This window comes from Gobius niger, assembly GCF_951799975.1.
Source record: "Gobius niger genome assembly, chromosome: 7".
Taxonomy (NCBI): Eukaryota; Metazoa; Chordata; class Actinopteri; order Gobiiformes; family Gobiidae; genus Gobius; species Gobius niger.
In genome coordinates, this window is record NC_136858.1 from 30,328,031 (window position 1) to 30,352,880 (window position 24,850).

At 40.9% G+C, this 24,850-nt stretch overlaps 1 protein-coding gene across 1 annotated transcript in view; it reads left to right on the forward strand.

Moving 5' to 3' along the window:
• Positions 1-24,850, forward strand: part of cdh23 (cadherin-related 23) — a 255,286-nt gene that overhangs the window by 137,030 nt on the left and 93,406 nt on the right. Inside the window, exon 13 of the mRNA XM_079559815.1 lies at positions 966-1,124. Coding sequence (XP_079415941.1) covers positions 966-1,124 — 159 coding nt within the window. The remainder of the gene's footprint in view (positions 1-965; positions 1,125-24,850) is intronic.

Genomic DNA, 24,850 nt, shown 5'->3' on the forward strand with positions numbered 1-24,850 from the left:
ATCACTCTTTCAGGGGAGTCCTGGCCCCAGAGGGGACCCTACTGTATATGTTTTAGCGGTTGTGAAAAAAAGGGTTACATTTCTGCTCATTTCGAGAGCTCTTTAAAACAGCAGATCAAAGTGCTTTACGTATAAACACACGCGAAAATATCAACATTGAATAACATGAAATATAAAAACATGAAATTCTGCATCTGAATGTTGATATGATATTAATCAAATCAGAAAGAGGGTTTGAAAAAATGTAAATGGAAGCGTGCTGTGCTTACATGTTGTATTCCATATGTTTTTCTGTCTCTCAATATATCATTAGTTATTTTGAACTGCAGCTGGTATGTAAGTTCAATACAGCATAAGGCAGCTCAAGGGAGTGCCATCATAAATCAATAGGTTTACACAAATACGTTTTATATGCTGAGAGCTTGTAGTAGTGCGTCCTCTGCTCTCTCTTTCAGCTCCACTACAGCGAACGTGCACCCACTGCCACATTCAGTAACCTCTGGCCAACACGGATTTGTTACCTCCATGCGTCTTAAACTTAAAGTAGCTCATTATGCTCCTTCTTTTAGCCTGTTTTTATTTGTTTGGACAGAAGGCTGGACTGGGCTCAGGCTGTATCGCTCCCGCCAGCCCCTGATGTGTCTGAACGGGGGAAATTGGTGTTTTGTCGCCTCAGTTTACCTCTTAGTCAGTAACCGAAGACTGTGGTGCACACTAACCAAGTGGTCTGTGGGCTTCCTAATAGATTGTGCATTGTTTTAGTATATTACAACCAGGGCTGCACAAAATATTTCCCAATTATTGATATAACAAGATGCTAAGCTACTGTATATTTGGCAAAAAAAGCTAGAACTAAGGTATGTGCAATGTTCAGTTTCAGTCAAGATTTTATTTGGCTATGATTTAGTATTTTTGTAATGTTCCTACTCCATGTTCTTAGATAAACTGTATTTGTGTATTTTCAGCTTTTTGCCAATGAGTCTCTGTCGGACCATGTGGGTTTTGCGCGAGTCTTCATTGACCTCATCAATGAGAATGACAACAGGCCCATCTTCAGCAGCCCCCTGTACAACATCAGCCTCCCGGAGAGCACCCCTGTGGGCACCTCTCTGGTCCAGATACGGGTGAGTACGGCCTGACATTGTACGGTCTGGTGTGACAATCATCTTTAAGACATAAATGGTCCTTGTTTGGAAATGAAACATTTTTATGTGAATTCATTTTGACTTTTAAGATCGAAAGGCAGTGCTTTGATATTGGACAAATTTCAAATTTACATTTTTAAACAGATTCATTCACAGATGGAATTTTCTTTGATGAGCAGCAGAAATTCTCCCATATTTACTCAATTTTAGCAGTTGACTTTCCACTTATCTAGTTAAGCGGTGGCTTCCAAAACTCGCATCAATTTTGTCTCAGGCACGGTGACTCAAAAACCATGTTTAACCAAATGAAATTATACCTGGGTGGTAATCGTTGTGATAAAATCAACCAGGTTTATGTTTCAAGCACATGTGACCAATTGGAAACACAATTATTGACACAGTTATATTCAAAACTAATCACCATGTGGATTATGAAACTCTCTCTGTCAGTGTCACATATGTTTTAGAGCCCACTTCAAAATCAACTCTTTCCCCAAATTTTGTTTATAAAATTGCCACTTTGCTGATGTACAACTATGAGCAAGAACTAAGATGCGTCTTAAAAGTTAAAGCTTAATTACAAGGTTTTAATTGTCGATAGGCTGCTCTTCCTGTCTCATTATTCATTCATTATTCATTATTATTACTTATTATTATGGTCATACCGCCTTTGCTATGCCCAATCCCGTCAGACCTTGGAAGCTAAGCAGGGAAGGGCGTAGTCGGTACTTGGATGGGAGACCGTTTAGTAACACCAGGAAGCCTAGCGAATGTAGTGAGTGAGTGAGTGGTTGGTGGTGGTCGGAGGGGCCGATGGCGCAGACTGGTTGCCTCGCTTCCGTCAGTCTACCCCAGGGCAGTTGTGGCTACAATAGTAGCTTGCCACCACCGGGTATGGAGTGAATGAATAATGCAATGTAAAGCGTCTTTGAGTGTCCAGAAAAGCGCTATATAAAACCGATGCATTATTATTATTATTATTATTATTATTCCCTTGTGTTAGTAGCAGTGTCTTGTCCAAATAAATAAATAGTTCAAGATTACACGGCAGGCAGTGAGTCACAGATGAACAGTCACTAGCATCATATAGAAAAACTCCAGTCTCTGGAGCAAAGACTTCACTGGAGGATACTTCCGCATTCATGATGGTTTTTTACATTTTTTTATTCTATTGGTGAACATTAAACCGACGTTAAAATAGCGACTGTCTTAAGTATAAATATTTTTTCATTAACTATTATAAAAAAGACTAAAGGCCCAATACCTGATTTTTTTTATGAAAAAAAAAAAAATGAGCCAACGACTAGGGCAGCATGCTAGTCGCGATATAATATATATCATGATGACAATATATTTGACGATATAATTGGCAACAGACAAATTACTTCAAAATCCCAGCCTTACGCCTATTTGGAAGATTAATGGAAAGATTTTTCATTCTTTCTTTCTTTTTTTGCACCACATTAATTTCCTCGCAAATATGATCTACTCAAGCAGTTAACATCTTTCATTTCATTTTACTTTTTAAGCACCTACGCCTGTGTCCTACACAGTCAGTGTTTATGCTGCTCTGATGGAGCTGAGCGTAGCATAAATTATATCATACCCACCACGATTAAAAAAATCACAAGAATATCAAAAAATCACAATAACGATATGCGATACGATATGGTCCACCCCTACCAGCAACTAAATTAAATTGTTAGCTATGGTCCAAACTCATTCCTAACTTGATTGTAGCATCCAAATTCTTCACAGGGACGAGTTTATAGGCACATTTCACAACTTACATGGTCACTTTTGAAGGTCATTTTCACAGAAATCCTGAAACACCTGCAAGTTCATGAAATTGATACCAATGCTTTAACATAATATAGTAACATGATATGATAATAATAATTTCATTACATTACATTTCTGTATTAAACATCTACCTCACTGAATCCAAGGCAGAACAGAAAACAGTAGAAAGCCTCTATGCCCTACCCATCTGTTATAGAGAGATCACTTCTCTTGAATTGGTCTTGTGGCCAATGCTTTTCTTTTCTCTGTAAACTGTACCTCAGCCCTCACTGTCTGTTCCAAGAATGGACGAGTGCTTTAACCTGATTGAGGGGAAATGGCTTTGGCCCTTCTCTTTGCATTATTATTCATTACTGGCTTTAGCTGCGGCCGACCACCCACAGTTCAGTGGATATAAGGGGCAAAAAGCACAGTGTGAAAATCAATAGTGTTTATGGACTGGGTGCTCATGAAATGGAGATTGCGGAGCGGTCTAATTCTCCATAAGTCTGGCTGCTGTTGGCCCTGCGCGGGACTGTGAATCCTGATGTACCCAGTGGATGGACCGCTAATAGAAAGAAATGTGTCCACTGTCTAGACTGGCGATTGTAGACTTACACAATCTCTCCTTCTCTGTGGAATTGTGTGGTCAGCTTTCACCAATATGCACAAATGTATAACGCTTTGAGCTAGGACGGCACAATTACTTGCAATTGAATGGGAATTGCAATATAATGGTCGCACTCGCAAATTAGATGAATGAAACATGAATAATCATGACAAAAGGCCAAGGCTGGAATTGCTGTACTCAATCATAGAACATGCATTGAGTACAAGGTCACAGTTTTAGTTATGCTGGAACTTAGCGCTGCGTTTGACACAGTGGACCACGGGATCTTACTAGAGAGGTTGAAAACCTGGGTGGGAATCTCTGGAAAGGCTCTTGAGTGGTTCAGATCCTACATTGAGGAACAAACTTACTATTTTGCGCTGGGAAAGTGTGGCTCAGACCAAATGGCATTGCGGGGTTCCCCAGGGTTCGATTCTGGGGCCCACATTGTTCAATCTGTACATGCTTCCACTGGGTCAATTAATATCCAGTAACAACGTGTCCTAACACAATTACACATACAATACTCAGATCTATGTTTCACTGACAGCGGGTGAACATGGGCCTGTAGATACACTGTGTCACTGTATCAAACAGATCAGTGTGTGGATGCAAAACAGCTTCCTCCAGTTAAATAAAGATAAAACTTAGATCATTGTTTTTGGCCCACAAAAACACAGAGCGGTTGTCATTGGTCATCTCGAAACTCTTTCACTGGGACCCAAAAGTCAAGTTAGAAATCTAGAGGTAATCATGGACTCAGACCTGAATTTTAACAGTCATATTAAGTCAATTACATCTGCGGCATATTACCATCCAAAAAACAGTGTCAAAACCAGGCTTGGAGAGACTAATTCATGCATTTGTCTCCAGCCTAGACTATTGTAACGGCCTGTTCACTGGCCTTTCTAAACAAGCTGTCAGACAACCAGTGTTGGGAAAGTTCATTTTCTACATGAACTAGTTCAAAGTTCAGTTCACAAATTTCAAAATGAACTAGTTCGTTCATAGTTCATAATTGTTTAAAGTAAATAGTTCGTTCATAGTTCCAAAAATGAACTAGTTCATAGTTCTTTTTTTTTTTTTTTTTTTGCTGCGAGCTATTATTCAGGCATGAAAACGGATCGGGGTGAAAAAAGTATATTTCCCCCTTAAAGCAACGATCTTCAGTATTTTGAGATGCATTTTTGCCAACCTTGGGAGAGCTGGAGAAAGTTGAGCCAGTTCAGCCATGAGTCAAAAATATTATGGCCTCCTCACTTAGTGTTAAAGCTCTTTCATGTCAGCCTGTCACTGTTTTATGAGTGGATTTTGGATATCTTTGCTAATCATATTTTATTTTATTATTATTATTATTATTATTATTTTTAGTTTAATTGGAAAATTCTTAGTGGAAAATGAGGCTACATACATACTACATATTGAATTGCATTTGTGTTAATTTGGTAAACTAATCATGTGAATAAACTTGTTTTAGGAGCTAATTTGTAGTTAAAAAACTCCACATTGTGGCTTTATGCAAATGAGTGCGCACGCGGAGCAGAGGGAAAGGGAGACTCGCTTTGTAACCTCACTCTGTGGATGCTGCGGGCACCGTGCGGACCCGCTGGTTACCGGTGTGCAGGGCCTGTGCCAGAGCCATAAACAGCAGAGTTCAGCGCCACAGACCTGGACACAGTCGGGCTGTGGGCGCGGAGCGGAGCGAGCGCGAGCTACACCGTGGACCCGCCAGAGTTTAGACGCTGGTAAACTCTGACGGCGCAGCGGGGTTTTATATTCACTGATATAAGAAATCTGGCTCTATAATGAACGAACGTAAATAGAACGGGAAATGCCGTTCACAGACACCAGAATGAACGCGTTCATGGTTTCGTTCATCAGGCAGCAACACTGTGCGTTCAGTTCACGTTCGCCCAAAATATGAACGCGTTCATGAACTTTCGTTCAATGAACGCGTTCAGGTACATCACTGCAGACAACTGCTGTACATCCAGAACACTACTGCTCGAGTCCTGACCAGAACCAGGAAATACAACCATACAAGTCCAGTGGTCCGGTCTTTGCACTGGCTTCTTGTTGCTCAGAGAATAGAATCTATAACAGCTCTGCTTGTGTACAAGACTTTTCATGGTTTAGCACCAAAGTACATCTCTGACATGTTACAGCCGTATGAACCACCTCGGGCCATGAGATCCTCAGGGAGGGGTCTCCTGGTGGTTCCCAGAGTCACCACTAAACACGGTGAGGCTGTGTTTCAGTGTCATGCCGCATAGGTCTGGAACAGCCTCCGTGAGGATGTGAGACAGGCCTCAACCCTGACTATTTTTAAGTCCAGGCTGAAAGGATACCTTTTTACTGCTGCCTATGGAGATTTTTTATTTTTTTATGTAATTGTATATTTTTTGTGTGTTTTTAATGCTTTTTTATTGTATTTTTTATTGTGTTTGGGTGTTTGATGTTGCTGTGAGGCACATTGAGTTGTGCGATACAAATAAACTTGCCTAGCCTTCCCTTACAACTTTTACGTCCAAGAAAAAGTGCATCTGTTTTTACCTGTCGGACCCGCAATCACAGATTGCTCACTCACCCTCATTTGTCCCATTTGATAAAGCCGTAAGACTGGACTGCTTTCAAACACTCTAAAAGTAATAAGAAGAAACATAAAAACATTTTGTACAATTGACCTGCTCGCCATACAAGGTCATTACTTTATAATCCAGACGAGGTCATTGGAGACAGGGCGGTATCTGAGCATTGGCACAGACTATGTGTAAGGTGCTTTGTCTTGTGTTTTTTATAGCACCATCACACAATGAGATGATAATCTTACAGGCAAACAATGACTACAATGGAGGGAAAAGAGAATAAAATGGAACTGGGAATAAAGCTGCAGTTTGGCCAAGTAGTACATAAAATCTTAAAGGAATAGGCCAGCTCAGATGAGTTGATGCGTAACTGTCTGGTCTTTGTGCGTGCGCTCATATGCAAATGTTGCTAGCATTTAGCCTCTCCCTGCATAGGTTTAGTGCCAAACTGGGGTGAAGTTAGAAGCTACCAAGCTGTTCCACGTTTTCCCTATTTAAATACAGTTATGTGAGTCTTTACACGATCCAAGTCGAGTTACACAAAATTAAAGATGTCGATTTTCTAAGCGGATAAAAAGGGGTACTATATTGTAAGGCACCTCCTAACACTTTAGGAGCATTTCAGCGTCCGTGCAGTAAAATGAGATATTATGATATTATTCCTTTGAGGAATAAACTATGGGCCAGATCTGGTGACTGGCGCAAGGACAGTGGAAGCTTCAAGTGCTATGGTTATCTTCCATGTGGCACAGCTGTTGTGCTGTGTGCCTGCATCCATTTGCAAGAGGATGTCGCTTATAATAAGAGAAGGGACTGAGGCATGGTTTATTACAGCTCTGAGAGTGTTGTTCTGATGTCAGCCTCACATTCATTTCCTTGTTTACATCGCGCTGTCTTGTGTTCTTCCATAAGAAGAAACAGGCTCTCACAGGTCAATTTCCAATTAACCCCTTTGTAAGAAAAACAATATTCGTGTCTCGAGAGAAAGCAACAGCTGGTCCCGCTGTGGCGCGGATCGGCACTTGCTCGGCCGTAATTGCGTTAACGTGACCAAAACAAAAGCACATGTTCACCCCCATAACCCTTCTCCCTCCCCCTGCTGCGAGTCTGGTTAGAAGAAAAGGCTGTTGTAACATCGCGACTGTTCATCGTTTTTTCTCCACCGCACATGCTTCCCACTTAAAAGTGCTAAGTCTGGAGTTGCAAGATTTGAAAGTGCACAAAATGTTGCGCTATAGTTTGCGTCTAGAAATTTAAGACTGGGCCCTATGTGTTTTGTGGTAAATATGTGAATCTGTTGCAGTTGTTTTTAAGGAACATCCTTGTCTTGGCCTGTGTTAGTTGCCAATGCAGAACAGATTTTAGGTGTGATTCTTTTTTTGTTATAGTGTCTTTCAATAAGAACCTTCTAAACCATTTGATTTTAGGTGTGATTCACGTCATCTTTGTGGCATTGATATTGAAATGTGATGGAGGTAAGCACTGCTTGAATTGGAATATTCTGTCATCGCTTCGAACTGACACAAGTATAATCACAAACTCTATTGCAATAATGAATGTATAATGAATCATTGTGTTGAGACCTCAGTATATTAAAAACAGAAAATACCTCATGAAAACGAAAGAATGAACTCCAAATCATCCTCCTTCATACAACCTCAAGGAGAGCAGCAGCTGAAACACTGATACTTATCATTCCTCTGTTTGTCTATCGTACGGTGTTTATTTGCAATGCATACATATCTAAAGAGGGCTGGACTGTGCATAAGCCCGGGCAAAAAGAGGAGCAAGAATATTGGAGCCAAATCAATGCGCACAGTCGAAAACCATTAGCAATCTAATGGTAAAACAGAGAAAGTGGGGAAAAACAATATCCAAGGGCATAAAACAAATAACAAATAAAAAGGGAGGCAAATTCAGCGGCGCCCAGGAGAGCCAACCGGAGCGATGGCGGCGATACGAGCTGCTTCTCCCGGGTGCAGAGACAGAAAGGGGCCCAGACAAAAGAGTAAATCACAATAAATATTTATAATGATAAGTAATGCCGCGCGCCATAAATATTAAAAAGCCTCAGCCTGTGCGAGTGTCCACCGGGAAGCGCACACTAATGCATTGACTAACATTGTACATAAGCTGAGATCAGATGAGCTGTGAATATTAACCCAGCTCTGGCTACACTATCCGACTACGTGCACGACGGCGGGGGACGCGCATGCATCACCTCAATTAGCTTAGGTATAAAGAATTACATAAACATCTCTCGGCTTTATTGATATACTGCACACGTTTGTTTTTTTTTTGTTTCTTGTTTTACGGCAGTGAAGAACGCTGGTGGAGATAATTATTTCACAGTGACACACAATTTATTACCGCGCGCGTAGTTAGCTGTAATAGCAGAAATAAAACCTAATTTGATGATCGGCTTTATACTATAAACACGGGGGTCCAGATTGCCTTACAAGGTTAATTTACCTTTTGTGTGCCCTTTAGGTCCTGATGGCGTTAGATTAGGGAATTTATCACAGAGATCATTTGCAAATCAAAGCAGTGACATGCCCTTGATAGAGTCCAGTCAAACTCACATTCTCATAATCACAACTTCGAGGCTGACGTCATAGAAATGCTACAGTAGATTTAAATTGTTCATAAATAGTTCATAATTACCAAAGCTTACAATTACATGTATGCCCAAAATATTAAAATGAGCCTCCATCCCATGTAATCCATATCAAAGGAAAAGTGCCTTATGCATAAATTATGATATTCAGCTATTGAAGACTTTTAGAATAGTTTTTTTTTTTTTTTACATTTTAGCCCTCACCTGAATCGAGCACATTTCTTTTCTAGTTTGGCTTTACCCAAATCTAAAAGATTCTTGAAAAAAGCGTCAAAATAGCAACAAAAATGAGACGAAAACGAGGATGAAAATGCAACAAAAAGGTGACAAAAAAAGAAGATCTTTAAAGAAGCGCTTTACATGAGACAATTGTACATTCACTCCATGCTCAGTGGTGGTAAGCTACATTTGCAGCTTCAATTTCCCCTGGGGGAGACTGTCAGAAGCGCTGTTGCGACTGCACACATATGCGCCAACGGTCCCTCTGACCCCCATCATCATCATTCATCTTGGCCTATTGTACATGTTTTAGTGGTAGGGGAAACCGGAGTACCCGGAGGAAACCTGCACAGACACGGTGGGGGAACATGCAAACTCCACACAGAAAGGCCCCATCCAGGTGGGAATCGAACCCTGGACCTTATAGCTGTGAAGCGAGAGCGGTAACCGTGCCGCCAAAGACGTACCGTAAAAGTGTATTTATTTGTCTGAGCAGTAAACGTTCTGCTCATAAGGAGTGGGCTGAAGCCAAAGCTTGTGAGCGCCCAACCCCGAATCATTACAATAAAAATGTTCATATCACTATAATACACGTTTCCCATTTCAAGTAGTAATAAATAGTACAAGGAACCTACGAAAACAACATATACACATACACACAACATACCCGATTACGATTTATTACTTTAGGATACTTTATCCTATAGAAAAAAACGTTATCAATCGTACAATCATACTTTGATTTGCCTCATTGGCAAAAGAGAACCTGTTACACTTCAAAGTGGCTATTCTGACACAGACCAAAATTACAAGGCATTGTATGAAATGTTCATATAATTAACAGAAGCAAAGCACAACTATGAAGAACAGCAAGAAAAAAGTGACATAAACGTGAATAAAACACAGCAAACACAACACAACAGCAGCGACAACACAACAAAAAAGTCACTATCAGTTTTGTAGGTGACATTTTTGCCACATTGTCACTTTTTCTGTCAACTTTCTGTTGCTCTTTTTTGGCTTTTTGTTGCGTTTTCAGCCAAACTGGAAAAAAATTGCTCAGTTCAGGTGGGGGTTAAGAGGTTCAAGTTCAGTGTCTTGTGTAATACCAGTTACAGCTCATAGAGTATTGCAAGTGTTTTTCAATACCAGTGGTGGTCAAAGTACTTGATAACGTTGCTTGAGTAAAAGTACCGATAGTCAAATTTACTTCAATATACTAAAAAGTTGCTGAGCCAAATTTGTTATTTAAGTGAAAATCAAGTATTCCAAATAGAAAGTGCAAATCAAAAACATCAAAAACATAAAACTCCAAATTCCCACAAATTGCACAAATTCCCAACCTGTACGGCAACACAACGGGGACAAACCTTCTTCCTTCTCCTGAGTTAGTGGCATTGACGGTATATATGCACAGCGCCACCTACTGTTCTGCAGCGTACATTATTAGGACTTACAAGTTCTCAACAAAAAAACTGCTAAAGTAAAGTACAAATCCTTAAAAACTGTACTCACTATGCACAGTACTTCAGTAAATTTACTCAAGTACTGACCATGTCTTTTCTTATTTGCATAGATCTACCTTTTTCATGATGATGAAACATTCTGAGCATCGCACGGTTGCACGACGGATGTTAATGACAACAATAGACTGAAAACCTCATTTGCATTTATTACTAATGCTAACTTATTATGCAAATGCTTTACCGTTACTTATCGTAGAGTGAACAAACTTGCTTCATCATATCTGATACATGCTTTCATCAATCGGGTCATAAGGTTATATGAATGTTTTTAATTTTTCATCATAGAAAATGGTTCAATTCTTCATCTATACTGGGTTGTTTTAATGTGGCGTTTCGCCTCTCACCTCAAGAGGTTTTAACTCACTCACTTTAACTCACTCGCTGCTGTAGGATGAAGGAGAAATGTCCTTAAAGTGCATATGACAGGTTTTAATGCTTTTGAAAATATGACTTATTTAGATGAATAACACTTGTTGTAAGTAAATTATTAGCATTTCATTTCAGTGAAGGAGCAAATTAACAATGAAATGTTGGGCAGAATAGTTTTTATTGGAATTTTTAAGCTCCTGACAGGAAATGACATAGACAGGGGTAAATGGTGCGCTCACTTCCCCTGTTGGGAAACACACGTGAACCCGACTTCCGCAACTAGACTGCGGAAATCAGCTGATTTGTTCTTATCGTTGTTATCGTCTAATATGAGCTTTTTAGACACTGCTACTTTTTTGAGTTCAGTATGAGCTGATGTCATCCTCGTAGTAACACAATTGTGAGTGAAATGACTGACATCAATGCTAGGAAAAGGGGAATTTACATTATATTTTTTTAAAGTAACAAGCTACCGTTTAGCTTTTGAGACGCTAACAAGTTTAGCTAATCAATGATAAAAGACCTTTTTTATTTGATGACATCAGAATCCCCACGTGAACACAAACCAACTGGGGACAATGATGTCACATCTCCACATCAGTGTGACTCATTTCCCATTGACGTAACATGGTTGACGCGGCAACAGTTTAAAGTTGTTGTCCTGGATCCATGTCACTTCCTGTCAGTGTCCAATAAGGAAGTGAAACTATAAACATCACAAAAATGGTCAAACTAAGGAAAGCTGAGGACAATGTGTAGCTAAGTCTTAAATAGAATTGTGTTAACTATGTTTTAGCAAAAATTGTGTCTAATGTGTCATATGCACTTTAACATTGATTGACAAACGATGGAATATTGTGAAATGTTTTATTTTTTGTTTACTTTTGCCTTTCCACTAATTTAATACTAACCCTTTACAATAAACGCTTGTACATGTGAGTGATATTGTTGAATACCTGCACTGCACTGTGAAACCTATAGGGATTTTTCTTCTCGTCAATGGCATTCTTCATTTCATGATGCTGATATGATTACAAGCGCATGTGTCGCTGTAAATTTACTGTAAACAGCTTGAACATCTTGGAAAATGAGGAGCAAAAATAAATAAATAAAGCACCTTCGCGTTTATTACTATAACACAATTTAGTGCCATCTGTTTAATGGCCCAGAGGATTACGAGGCAACTCTCAGCCAAACAGTTCAGTAATCAGGAAAAGGCCTTGTTGTTTAGACAAGCAGGCGGTTTCAAGTGGAGTGCAATAAAAAGACATCTGACACGAAGCAAATCAAACAGTTAAAATCGCACAAATGAAGCCTTGTCAAACGTATTAGGATTTACATGACAATATGAAATGGGCTGTAGGCCTCACATGCCAATTTGTCACAATTAACGGCCTTTTGAGTCGTAATTTGTTCCATACAGCTCTGAGACAGCAGTAAGTGGTATTATTCTACCTAATGTTGACTCATGTGCGAATGTGAAAGTGCTGCAATCAAGGTTAGTGTTATATTTATGGATAATTTGCTGCTTTTATACATAAAGGACTGTGTATGTCCTCGAAAGTAGAAAGTAGAGACTGTATTTCTCAGAAGTGACGAAAAAATACAACAAAGGAAAAACTAATGCTATTGTAGAGCTTACGCCTGCACGTGTTATTTTACAAAGAGAAAAACATAGTGTATAGTACATAGAATATTCCACACGTTGTATGATGGCAAAATAAATGCAGGCAATGCTTTATATTACAGGGTGCTCGTTACGTATTAATATCCTAATTATTAAGAATTATTAATTTTGTAAAGATATTAAGTAGCTGCTTGTTTTACTATTATCTATCACCATGTAGGATATAAGTAATATGATTATTCATGGCGTATCCTAATCATGACCCTGACCATAACCATAAACAGATTACTTATACTTATTATTAATACCTTATTAATACTTAATGAGCACTTCTCAATATAAAGCGATACTCTATTACAAGAAGATAAATTGATTACCACTACTTGAAGCGCATCTTACAAAATCAACTTTAAGTTTCAACCATTGTTCCCTTTTTCTTTTCTTTTTTCATTCACAGTTTAGATCAGGGGTACGCAATGTCAGGCCTGAGGGCCAAATCGGGCCCTGCAGCATAGAACCTCAGGATTTTTTGAATGATTTTAAAGATAATATAATTACACAAATCAGAGATCAAATACCTGTTAATATACTCTAAAATGTGTGAAATACAGTCAATTATTTCAAAATGTCAAAACAGAGCACCCAATTAGGTCATGTATAGGGCTGGTACCATACATTGGTTTCGATACCGATGCCTGAACGATACTTTTCCCGATAATATTTTATTAAAAAACTGAAGAAAAAAAAAGTGAAATAAAAATTGGGGGAAATGGGGAAACATTGGACAATAAATTGAAAAAAATGTAAGAAAACAAATCATTTTATTTCAGCTGAAACAACCAAGTCACTTCCATTCCAGCACCTAAACTGTTTTTCCCGATACCAGACTGACATCGTTAAACGGTGCCTCGCCCTGATCCTGTACATACAACGCTGGCATTTGTAGAAAATGGTGCTTTACTTTGGGCTAAAATTGGCAGGTCTGGCCCTCGGTCTTTTTACAGTGAGGAAAATCTGTTCACTCTTGTTTTGTTGCTTCCCAGACGAGAAACACAAAACTGTACTCCATATTTTCCCAGCCCATAAATCCATCACACGGACATGTTCTACGCTCCAGTTGTGTTCACCTCAGCGCCAAACATTTCGTTAGCTAAATGTGTTTTTATTGTTTTATGACGCCCGATCCCTTTTGTTTAAAAAGACATTTCAAACATTAAAACATAAAACATCAATGCTGAGGTATACAAAGCTTCAATTCAATCATGCATTAAAATGTTAATAATCAAGGCCTACTTACATGCACTCTTCGTTAAAAGCACACATTCTGAGTTAATCCAGCTGAAACTCTCTGTGTTTTTCCCTGTGCAGATGCTGTATATGTTAAGGCGCGATGATAAATGCGTGTAGCAGAAGGTTATAAATCACAGGGTGGAGGATGTTTCAGTGTTTAGACAGGCTTTTATGGGGTAATAGTCACAACAGTAATTATAATTCATTATTGTAATAAAGAGCGGGAGGTCCGGCTCTCCTCTCCTCTCATCATGGCAAATAGCATACTCTGTTATAGTGCTGGGATCATCACATTTTGGACAGTGTGGACACAAAGAAGAAGAGTTTAGTGAAATAGCACTTGGATGAATGGCATTTAAGCTTTTCATACAATTTGGATGGCGTCAATATTCAAGCAAATACAGCTGGTTGGGATTAAATGTGCAAACTAAATTATTCTGAGACCAAATTCAATATTTTTGGCACTGATACTGATGAAAATAAACAAAAGCCCAGAGGTGGAAAAGTAATTAAATGGGCTATATGCACAGTGTCCCCTCGTGATTTCTTCCTGGACAATAAGATCGGCGCTGTACTTCCTGTCCCCTATCCTTTACATTCATGGTTAGCAAACAAATGAAGAGCTAGCTCAGGATTTGGTAAAGGACAATGAGGTACTGATGGACAGTCATGTTCTCTGTGAATCCTGCCCTAAAGGAAACCAGTGCTCGCAAGGTAGGAGCGTTTCTCTTGAGAGCTAAAGGCTAGTGTTAAGTAATTACAATATCACATGCAAAAAATGCAATAAAATTCAACTACTTACAGGCCAGTACTTTTTTGCGACTTTGTGGCTTGTATATTTTACCCCTGCACAGAACTGAAAGAAACCTAAACAATAAACGCATCTTTTGCATGTGTCACAGCCTTTTTTGAAATTTGAAGAAGGGCCCGATCTGGTGCAATTTAACTTGGTGATTGGAACGAGGCGGTAAAAACATGTTGCATCTGTGGCAGCATTGTGTTTCCCACAATCGCTTCATTTCTGAGCTTAACCCTCATGAGAACGAGCTGTAATTCCTTCTTGTGTCTGCTGTCTTTTCCCTCCGCTCGCTTGTATTCAGAGTACCTCTCCAGTGTACTTTGGTCTTTATCATTCCTTACCACGGCCTGTTCTTGTGCCAATCTGCTGCCTTCATCGCTGAGGACACAGACAGATAAAACGAGGGGGTGGACCGAGGCCCTGTCGGCAAAGTGGAGCTGCCAGAGACTCACAGCTCCGCATTAAGCCCTTTCACTGGCTCTGTGGCTGCAGCTCATGCCAACAATACCAGCCGCTGTCTCGATACATTTCTTATTTCTTTATACTTGTATACTTTTCACTTTTTTCTTGAGATCAATTTTCTCTTACAACACAGCCATAGCATATGAACGAAACAGTATGGTACCTAAAAGTTTAAAAACTTGATGATAAATGAGTTGGTAGTTGATTGGTGATATCCTGGAAAACTGGACACACATGTAAGTTTTTCCATTGTAATATGACTAGTCCTGACCCTAAACCGTCAGTGTTCGGGTTAAGGTCAGTATTCTGGTTTCTGAAACATTTGGAATAATCCGTTTACATGTGTGAGCTGGAGTTACACCTGTTTACATGGTCATTGTAATCAGGTGGGATATCCCAATCCAAACCACGAACCAAAAACATTATATCCATGTCTTTTACCAGACGAATAAAGGAATTGTGTGGCGTTGCGCTACGTCTGGGTTTCGCCATGTTTAGCTCTGCCTCTACTGTATTTACCGGAGGCTGCTTGCCAGACATAGACGTTGCATGCAAGTACTTCGTGCGCTAAAGACCAAGATTTCTTGCGGATAGAACATGCGCAGAACCCAAATTAATGTTTATTTCAAAGGGGATATTCCAAGGGGGATTCCAATGCGCGAATACATGACCAAATATTCGGGTTAGGAAAAGAGTAACCAAATGGTCATATTCGGGTTTTTAAAAAAGCGATTATGAGTATATTCGCGTTTTTGCCGGTGTTTACATGGCCGTGCAGAACCGGGTTATTGCGTAGTAGCGCAGCGGTGAGCACTCGTGCTTCACAGCTAGAAGGTCCATGTTCGATTCCCAGGTGGACGAGGCCTTTCTGTGTGGAGTTTTCATGTTCTCCCCATGTCTGGGTTTCCTCTGGGCACTCCGGTTTCCCCTACCACTATGAACATGTACAATTTGGCCTGTATGAATGACGTGTGTGTGCGTGAATGAATGGTGGTGGTCAGAGGGACCGTGAGCGCAGATGTGTGCAGATGTGTGCAGTCACGACAGCGCTTCTGTCCGTCTCCCCCAGAGGAAACTGAAGCTACACACGTAGCTTACCACCACCGTGGATAGAGTGAATGGGAACTTGTCTCATGTAAAGCGCTTTGTGACCATGTCTGTGAAATAAAATAAATATAGTTCTTCTTCTTCTTTCTCTTCTATTCCGGTTATGAAAGGGTTATTGACAGCTGTTATGACTATTTTTCTTCATTTTTGCTATAGTTGCCACATATGGCCATCCTAGTTCTATATAGTTACTGTGCTGTTAAGAAAAAAAGTACCCTTTACTCTTCTTTATGTATGTATTTAAAATGTACATGGAGTAATATTTGCATCTCTACTTTTTCTCAATTAATACAGTCAAGTTATTTGACCTCCACGGGTTAACTTCATCTCCAAATGATCAAACTCACAATCCATTTGCTCAAAGGCAGTGTGGGCCAGCGACACCATGCACCTTGCTGAGCTTGATTGCAGAGAGAAAAGTGCAAGAGCGCAAGGGAGAGGTATGCAGGGGTTTAATTATTTACTCAATGCACACGCAGAGAATGCCCTGTAACTATGGATATAAATTACGGATAGATTTGCACAGTAAGCTGTACAGTAAACAACACCGGCACAAGTGCATGGTGCAATATTCCTGAAATTATGCATCAGTGACTATGGATTGAAATTTCAGTAACAAACACTGGCTGTCTAATTATGAAGGGAAGTGTGCAATAGGCCAGTCAATAGCACAGCTGGACAGACTGCTTAAGAAATGTTTATGCATCACAACATACAGTATAATGATTTAACCACTACTACTATATAAGCCTCATTTTGAAAGAAAAGACAAAAGTAATTTTAGAAACATTGCATCTACAGAGCGAGTGTGAGCGTTATAATGGTGTTGCCCCGTGAAGGAAAAACAGAAGGAAAATGAAATTGTTTGGCACACTTGGTTGGAAAATGCGCATTGCAAGTATCTCTAATTGGTTGGAACAATGCAAGCCAATGTTTACTATTGGAGTAATATTACAAAAGAAGGAGAGGGGGGAAAAAAAAACATCAGACCTCTCATGACTAAACTTGACAAATTGTAATTGTGGTGGCCTGTCACTTATTGGAGAGAGGTTTGAGCTTTACTGGCACGGCAGCTCTGGTCCAGTGCTGGTGTGTTGTTTGTTGCTGTGATTGGCTTGGATCATTGTGCTGTTTGTTGCTGTCATGTTGTTGAGCAGTGCGCCTCCTGCCACAACAATGAAATTATGAAACTTACCGGGGTGGAAACTTATAAGTTACACTTCCTGCCACTCCTTTTCCAGTTTAATTATGTGCTGTATTATTACAATTATATGGATGTATGTTAAAATGTTCATGGTCATGTGTATATGTAATGTATATTGAACTTGGAATAATTTTATTAAAGCAGTACTAAGCAACTCATGCCCCTAGAGGCCACAAGCCCCACTGCAGGTGTTGCAGCATGTTGCGTTTTTTTACTCATTAATTATCCATGAGAGTAAATACTACGCTGACAGAAAAAACAAAGGGAGAGAGATATTGTACATCCAATTACACAACGGAGATCATTTTTTTCACTCAAAATAGGCTGTAAATACTGTCTAAGTGGCGCTAGCCCGCAGTTAGCTTTGCCCGTTAGCCTGTTAGCTTCTTCTTCGTGATTCTATTAGTGTGCATTGGTGGCTCTGACCCGGAGACAGGGGAGTTGCGAGTGTGGTTTTTTCTGGCCAGAGACACCAGAAAGGAGATGAAAGACCCTCCAATCATCCCATTAACACTTGTATTACACCTAGAGGGACTACGAAAAGGATTTATTATGGTAAACAAGTTACTTAGTGCTGCTTTAAATGTTGAACCTGATCATTATTTGACAGTGAATGGACACACAAACATGTTATGGCGGAACTTTCTTTCATCTGGCCAAAATCAGGCACATGTTTCTGAGTATTGTCACTATTTTGAACGCTTATTTAATTCTAGTAAATGATGTAACCTTAGTCCATTTGTGCTGACAGAAAAACGCCTACATTTTCACGGTTACCGCTTAACAATTCTTAGCTGCACCACCTCCTCAGTTGCAGTTCTCATTAAAAGCTCATTTTGAATTTACTTTTTAAGGCTTAAGCTATTATAATTGTGAGAATGTTGCTATTGTAATTATACGGTGGTTATATCTTCTGCAATTCTATGAGCTTACGGTTTCGTACAAAACAGCTGCCGAACATGACCACAGGAATTTAAAGCTGTGTGTTGTTTTCAGCTTCTTCTTTTTTCTTGAGTGCAAAGCCACGTGTATTATGCAACATGTATGCAACACTGTATCAAGTTAGTCACTGTTAGCTATTGAGCAGAGGAGCTGCTGAGAAGTAAAAAAAGCGGAACACAGACCACTTAAACACAGAGTCAAGAGCGATGCAGAAGGCCATGTTACAACTCCCTGGCTTTGAGTATCTTTTACACATTAGCAATTACTACAGTGAAAAAAAATCCTGCCTCCTTGAGTCCGATTTGTAGCTCTTTTGGTGGATGTGATTTGTGTCATGTTTGCTGCAAATGTAAGCAAGTGAGACATTTGGACCTTTGAAGTAACCACTGGAGAGCGGCTAACCGAAGCTTAGAAGAGATAACCTGACAAGCGTGTCTTCATCATTGTCTCCATCCCGGATGACTGTCAGGCTGGACAACTTCACTGCTCCTCTGTGCGGCGGATGCGCTGCTGCTGCTGCTGCTGCTGCCTATTGCCCCGTCTTTTCTCTGTGGCTGTGTTTAGGTGAGGCGAAGGGGGCCGGTCCGCGGGTCATCTCTGTTTTGACAGCCAGTAATTGGTTTCCTTTTCCTTGCCTCTCAAAGCGTCTACAGAAAAAGCAATTTTGGGAGCCAATCAATTCAAATTCCAGCTCACTCAAGATAGAAAAGCCGCTGCTACTTTAACCTCCCCGGCGGTGGGAGAGATGGCTGTGCTGATAATCTGGTGTCGCCCTGTAGAGGTACACACGCGCGCGGTCTGTCGCTGTGAGGGGATGCTCTCGTCTCCTCTGTCTCTACAAAGAAATTGAGTGTGATAATACAAGCTTAGGGAGCATTTGCGTTGCATATTTTAGCCTGAAATGGGCATCAAAATGCTTAGTCAATGTTTTCCACTTATTCTTGACATTATTGCAGAAGAAAGTTTATCTAAAAAAAACAGTTGTTGTGCATTCTTCTGTATTCTAGTCTAGCATTGATTCCCCTCGAGGAAGTGTCTTGGGAAGGCATTTCGACTTAGACCATGCTGTACAGCTTACCAGGAAAACAGAGTAGTATGGGGTGGGAGAAAAAAGCTTTAGGACAAGGGATAAGCTGTGGATTTGACTCTTGACTAGTGGAAATGTATCAGACTGCTCTGGTGAAGGGGAAGCTGGGTTAGGGAGCGAGGCTCTCGGTTTACCGGTCGATCTGCATTCCTACCCTCACCTATGGTCATGAGATTTGTGTAATGACCAAAAGGACAAGATCATGGATACAGGCAGACAATATGAGTTTCCTTTGCAGGTTGTCTGGGCGCACCCTTAGAGATAGGGTGAGGAGCTCAGTTACCTGGGAGGAGCTCGGAGTAGAGCCGCTGCTCCTTAACGTCGAGAAGAGCCAGCTGAGGTGACTGGGGCATATGTTTCGGATGGTCACCTCCCAGGACTGTCCTATTGGGAGGAGGCCCTCGGGAAGACCCAGGACTGGAGGGACTATACTGTATCTCTGACCTGGCCTAGTGGAAATTTTGTTGTGTCCATGGGCAAGACACTTCACCCACCTTGTGTTCATACGACTGTGTTGTGATGGATGGAGAGGCCATAAGTGTAAGTTAGAAGCCACCATGAGTCTGCCCCAGAGTAACTGTGGCATAGGAAGACAGTACCTACCGAGTGAGAATCTAAACAATACAAATTTATCCACTAGTATAACTGCAAGCGTCAGCTACTTTGGATTATTTGACATTGACCTCAAAGCTATCTTGTCAGATTTTTGCATTATATTCTTTATAAAGCCTCACAACTTCCACATACCATACTGGCAAGAAGCTTCACCTTAATCTCCAATCTCGACCCAGTGGTTTATTGTGGACCTCTCACTTTCTTGCGCTCTGATAGTTTGGCTAAATATGCATACCCTGCTGTACTGGATATGCACACGTGGCGCTCCTATCAGCCTGTCACAGCTGCATTAGCACAAGCACAAATGAGCCCCACATCACAGGTACATACCCCACATATACGTACATACGCACACATATACCACAAATGCACTGCCACGCACCCACGAGCTACAATCGCCGCCGGCTTCACCTCCTCTGATGGGAAGAAACACATCATTTAACCAAACTGGTCAACTGAGAAATAATTTCTCTTTTGTAGTTACTGCCTGAGGACCCAGGGGTTTGCAGACTTTATATTGGCAATCAGCGGTGCACCCAGTCTTTGTAGAAACTCCTTATCAACTTAGGCTGGTTCAGATAAGAGCGGCGATACCAGCGCTTTTTAGCACTGGGAGTAGAGACACAGGCCACACAGTCTGACAACAGATTATGTTGTGTGTCAAGTTTTTTATTGTTTTAATTGAGTTCTAAAGTTTGTACAGTGTTTATTTTGTTGTTTTCAAATTCTTTCCTGGCAGGTTACATCTTGGACAAAGGCCATCAAGGTGCATGCGAAGCAGACATAGAAACAGATTAGTTCTCTTACTGTTATGGCTGTGTCGTCTGTCACCTCCAGACCAATTGCTGTCGGTGCCTTAGTTGTTTTTTCTGTACAATTATTTTTGCTCACACGTACATCCTATCAGTTTGAATTGTCTTGCAGGTTTGTTTTCCCCAAAAAGCTCATCTGACTGCATTCTCAACAAAATCAGAAAGGTCGACTCAAAGAGATTCAAAGTAAAAGAGTCTTTATTGTCAATGTATAATAACAGTGACATGCGTGGACCCAAACATATCCAAGCACCCCATTAACCTTATAAACCCCTTTGACAATATCTATCTTGCCTAGGCCCCTCCTAGGCCTGCACCTGCTCCCTCGTATTACTCAAACTTTATTACAATTTGTTGTTTTAACCCCAAAACAGTCTAGTTCCCTCTTACTCTCCATCTCACTCCGTTATGGAGTTGTACATACTGGTACCAACCCAAACTGACGTAACTCCTCCCATGCTTTGACTTTTTTTTACTTGATTATAAGCCATTAGATAGAGAATATTCTGTAATACTTCTGTAATACAAGTATTACAGAAGTAGAAATGCAGGCTTTGATTGTGCCAACTATTTCACCATTAGCAACAATGCTAAACAACCCTTGATGTAACCGTCACATTTATACAGCTTTCCAAATAAGACACAACAGTCTTTTTTCATTTTTACCTTGTTTTGTTCCACGCCATATTAAGCACTTGTCGGGCACATAACACTTAAATTTTGATCTTTGTGGGCAGGAGAGCAAGATTACATAAATATTAGCCTTTACTGTCCAATGGAGAAATTCTCTTTGAACACCAAGGGCACCGAGACAACATAACCATCTCTCATGGCATACTTTTCCAACATCCTCACTATTCATTCATTGTCAATTAAGAGCTGTGCACTACAAGAAAAAGCTATTGCACATAATACACATTTACCAATTCAATGCATCACTTTCTTAAGAAGGTTGACAGAAAATGAAATGCCCTTTTTTTTTTCTTCTTTTTTCTTTTCAATTAATGTAAGTATATCAATATAATGTAAGTCTGGCTTGAAATCCTCACTTGTACTAGACACATTGCTGTTATATTACATTATTGTTGGCTTTGAGACATCACGGGTCTGATCTTCCACCTGGCACAACAACAGTGTTAGCACAGAAGGGAGTCACATCTTGCATGCAAACAAAGGGTGCGCCAGTGCTTGGCTGTCCAGGACACGGGGGCTTAGAAAGATGGGATCGACTGAGGCGTGATGTTACTGCAACAAGCAGTTGGTGCTTCTACTTCTACTTCTCTTCTTATCTTTACATTAATATCGCGTGTGGCCTCAAGTATTCCTTCAGCATTTAGGCTGCATCATTTAGAAGACGAACTAAAAACATTATTCCACTGTGAGTTAAACATCGGCCGTGTCCCGAGAGAAAGAGAACACACCGCTGGCTCTGGTAGTGAAGAACGCTGCACTGGGCTCTACATGCCGCAGAAACATGATCAAAACACCAGCACGTGCGCCCCCACATACCCCCCGCCACCTCTGCTCTGCTGAAAACATTGGTCTGTAGGAAGAAAAGGTTCTGGGAGGGAGCTGCAGATTACACAGAGCGCACCTCGCCAGCGCAAAAAGTCTAGTCTAAAGCCTGGGTTTAGATACACAAGATCAGGCCCCAAGCCTTCTACGAGGACATGCCATAAGCCAGTGCAGATTTTTAAGAGTGGCTGAATAAACAGTGTTGTCATGGAGCTTCATACTTTACACTTAACTGAACACAGTTGCCCTTTTTCCGGTTTAATATCTAAACTCGATTTCCTGGACAAATGAAATGTTTGAGAAACGAAATATGAACAGAAAATATATCAAAAGAAACACAAAGTTGAGAAAATGATTGTAAATGTCTAAACTACAGTGTGGTTTGCAGTGCTGCTGCTCAACCAATCTTACAATTTTGCATCATTCTTCTTCAGAATCGAGAAAAACTGGCTGCACTTTCTCTTCTAAATTTGTATGTGTGTCGGTAAAAACCCATGGCTGATATCAATGCTTTTTCTCTCCCCGTATTTACCTGCTCATTCTCTACATTAGCGCAAGCTTTTCAGCTCAGGTCTGTAATTTCACACGCATGGCGTCACAGGGTGGTCAATCGATGGCACTTTTAAATGTCCGAATGACCCTCGCTTTGTGTCAACTGAACCAGAAAACATCCCGGTCTCACCATTGACGATAAGTACATGTGATGTGATTGGGACTCCAGTCAGGTGCCGGCATTAACCTTTGAGTTTTCATCCGCCGTGTCTCTGTGACCTCATCATTTATTGTCAGTCTTCCGTGCCAGGCTCTTTCTGCATTCTTCACCTGACTGACAAAGAACATATTGGCTTCGTCAAAATCGGACTCATGCAGAAAAAAACCCTGCTATCCCTAAAAGGATTTAGCAACATAGATTTTGCATTGTTTCGTTGCAATTCTATTGTACAAAAGCAGATAGTAGCAGATAGTAGATTATAGGTTATGATCGATTTAAATATGTTTCTGCTAATTAAGTGAAATCTATTGTTAAGTCAGCAATGCTTTATTTGGCGAACCGGAAGAGGTTTATTGTGAAGGATGCTTAACAGGTACAATATCGGTTGTAAAGGTGGTGAAAATGAGTGTTTTCTGCAGGGTAGATAGGCACACTCTTCGAAATAGAGTGAGGAGTTAAGTCTCTCGGGAGGAGCTATAGTCTTCACATTCAGAGGAGCCAGCTGAGGTGGATTGTCCAGGTTGCCTCCCTGGGGCATGTCACACTGGGAGGAGGCGTCGGGGAACCTTGCAGACACTGGAGGGACTATGTCTCTCAGCTGGCTTGTGAACACGACAGGATTCCTCTAAAAGAGCAGAAGAAGTAGTGTGTGTTTATAGAGAAATCTGGGCATCTCTGCTGAGACTGCTGCCTTCAAAATCCGGACACAAATAAAGTGGAAGAAATACAGGGATCGATGGATGGATGGAACTTTGTGCCACAATTGGACTTTACTTCAACAATAAAGTTTATGTCGGTGTTGTTCTAACTCGAATAGTAAACCTTCAGAGACATTTTTATTGATAGGTACGGATAGCTGCTGCTGCTGCTGCTGCTGCTGCTGCTGCTGCATCCATGAGTTTTTTCAAGATGCCAAATCCTTTTTTTTTTTTTTCTTCAAAAAAGCACCTTTAAGTCCCCACTTGAGGCTGCTCAGGTTGACCTTCCATTACTCTGTAGCCTACTCACACATGCACTCAGAGTCTCAGGGGCCAGTCCATTCAGACATTTCACATAAGTGACTGAGGCTGATTCCTGAAGCATTCTACGTGTCCGTTCTGTTTCAGTGCAGCCGACCTGAAGAAATTATCTTAAGAACATAAAAAAAAATAACGAAAAAGTACAATAAGATCCCAGCCCTTCACCCAACATTACACTTTTTGCCATCAAACTTGCCACAATTATTGAAGGCTTTCCCATTCGTCTTCTGCAGCTCTTTTGCATTCCTCCCTTTATCATGGCCTTTCCCCAGTGTCTTCTCTCATCCTAAGCCCCGCCCCTTCTCCCCAGTCTCTACATATCTCCCCGCGCACACTGCCCCCCCGTTTGGCTCGCCCTCTCGCTCCGCTCTGTCCCAGGTGAGTGACAGGCCCATAAGTGCTCCAATGATAGCGCTGGGGGTGTTAGTGTGACAGCTATCGAGGCGGTGACAGGGAAGCTAATACTGCCGCTGCTATAGGCTTCTCCATATATACACAGCTAGCCGGACAGACAGACAGAGGGGGGGAGCACGGAAATAAAGAAAAGCGATAAGCATCATTTTTCTCCTCTACCAATCACTCAAACAATCGCCATGACAGTGTGGCCCAGTCACTTTGCCAACTGTTCGCCAAGACTTTTAACTTTCCTCAGAGGGGCCCCGGCAGATGGATGGAGAGATGGGCTGACCCTCGGGGCTTTGGGCACCTCACCCTGGTTAACATAAAACTTTTTAAATAGTGTTATTCGGTCGTAGTCTGAAGCAGTTGGAGAGTTTGTGAAGAGGAAAAGTTTAATTTAATTAGGG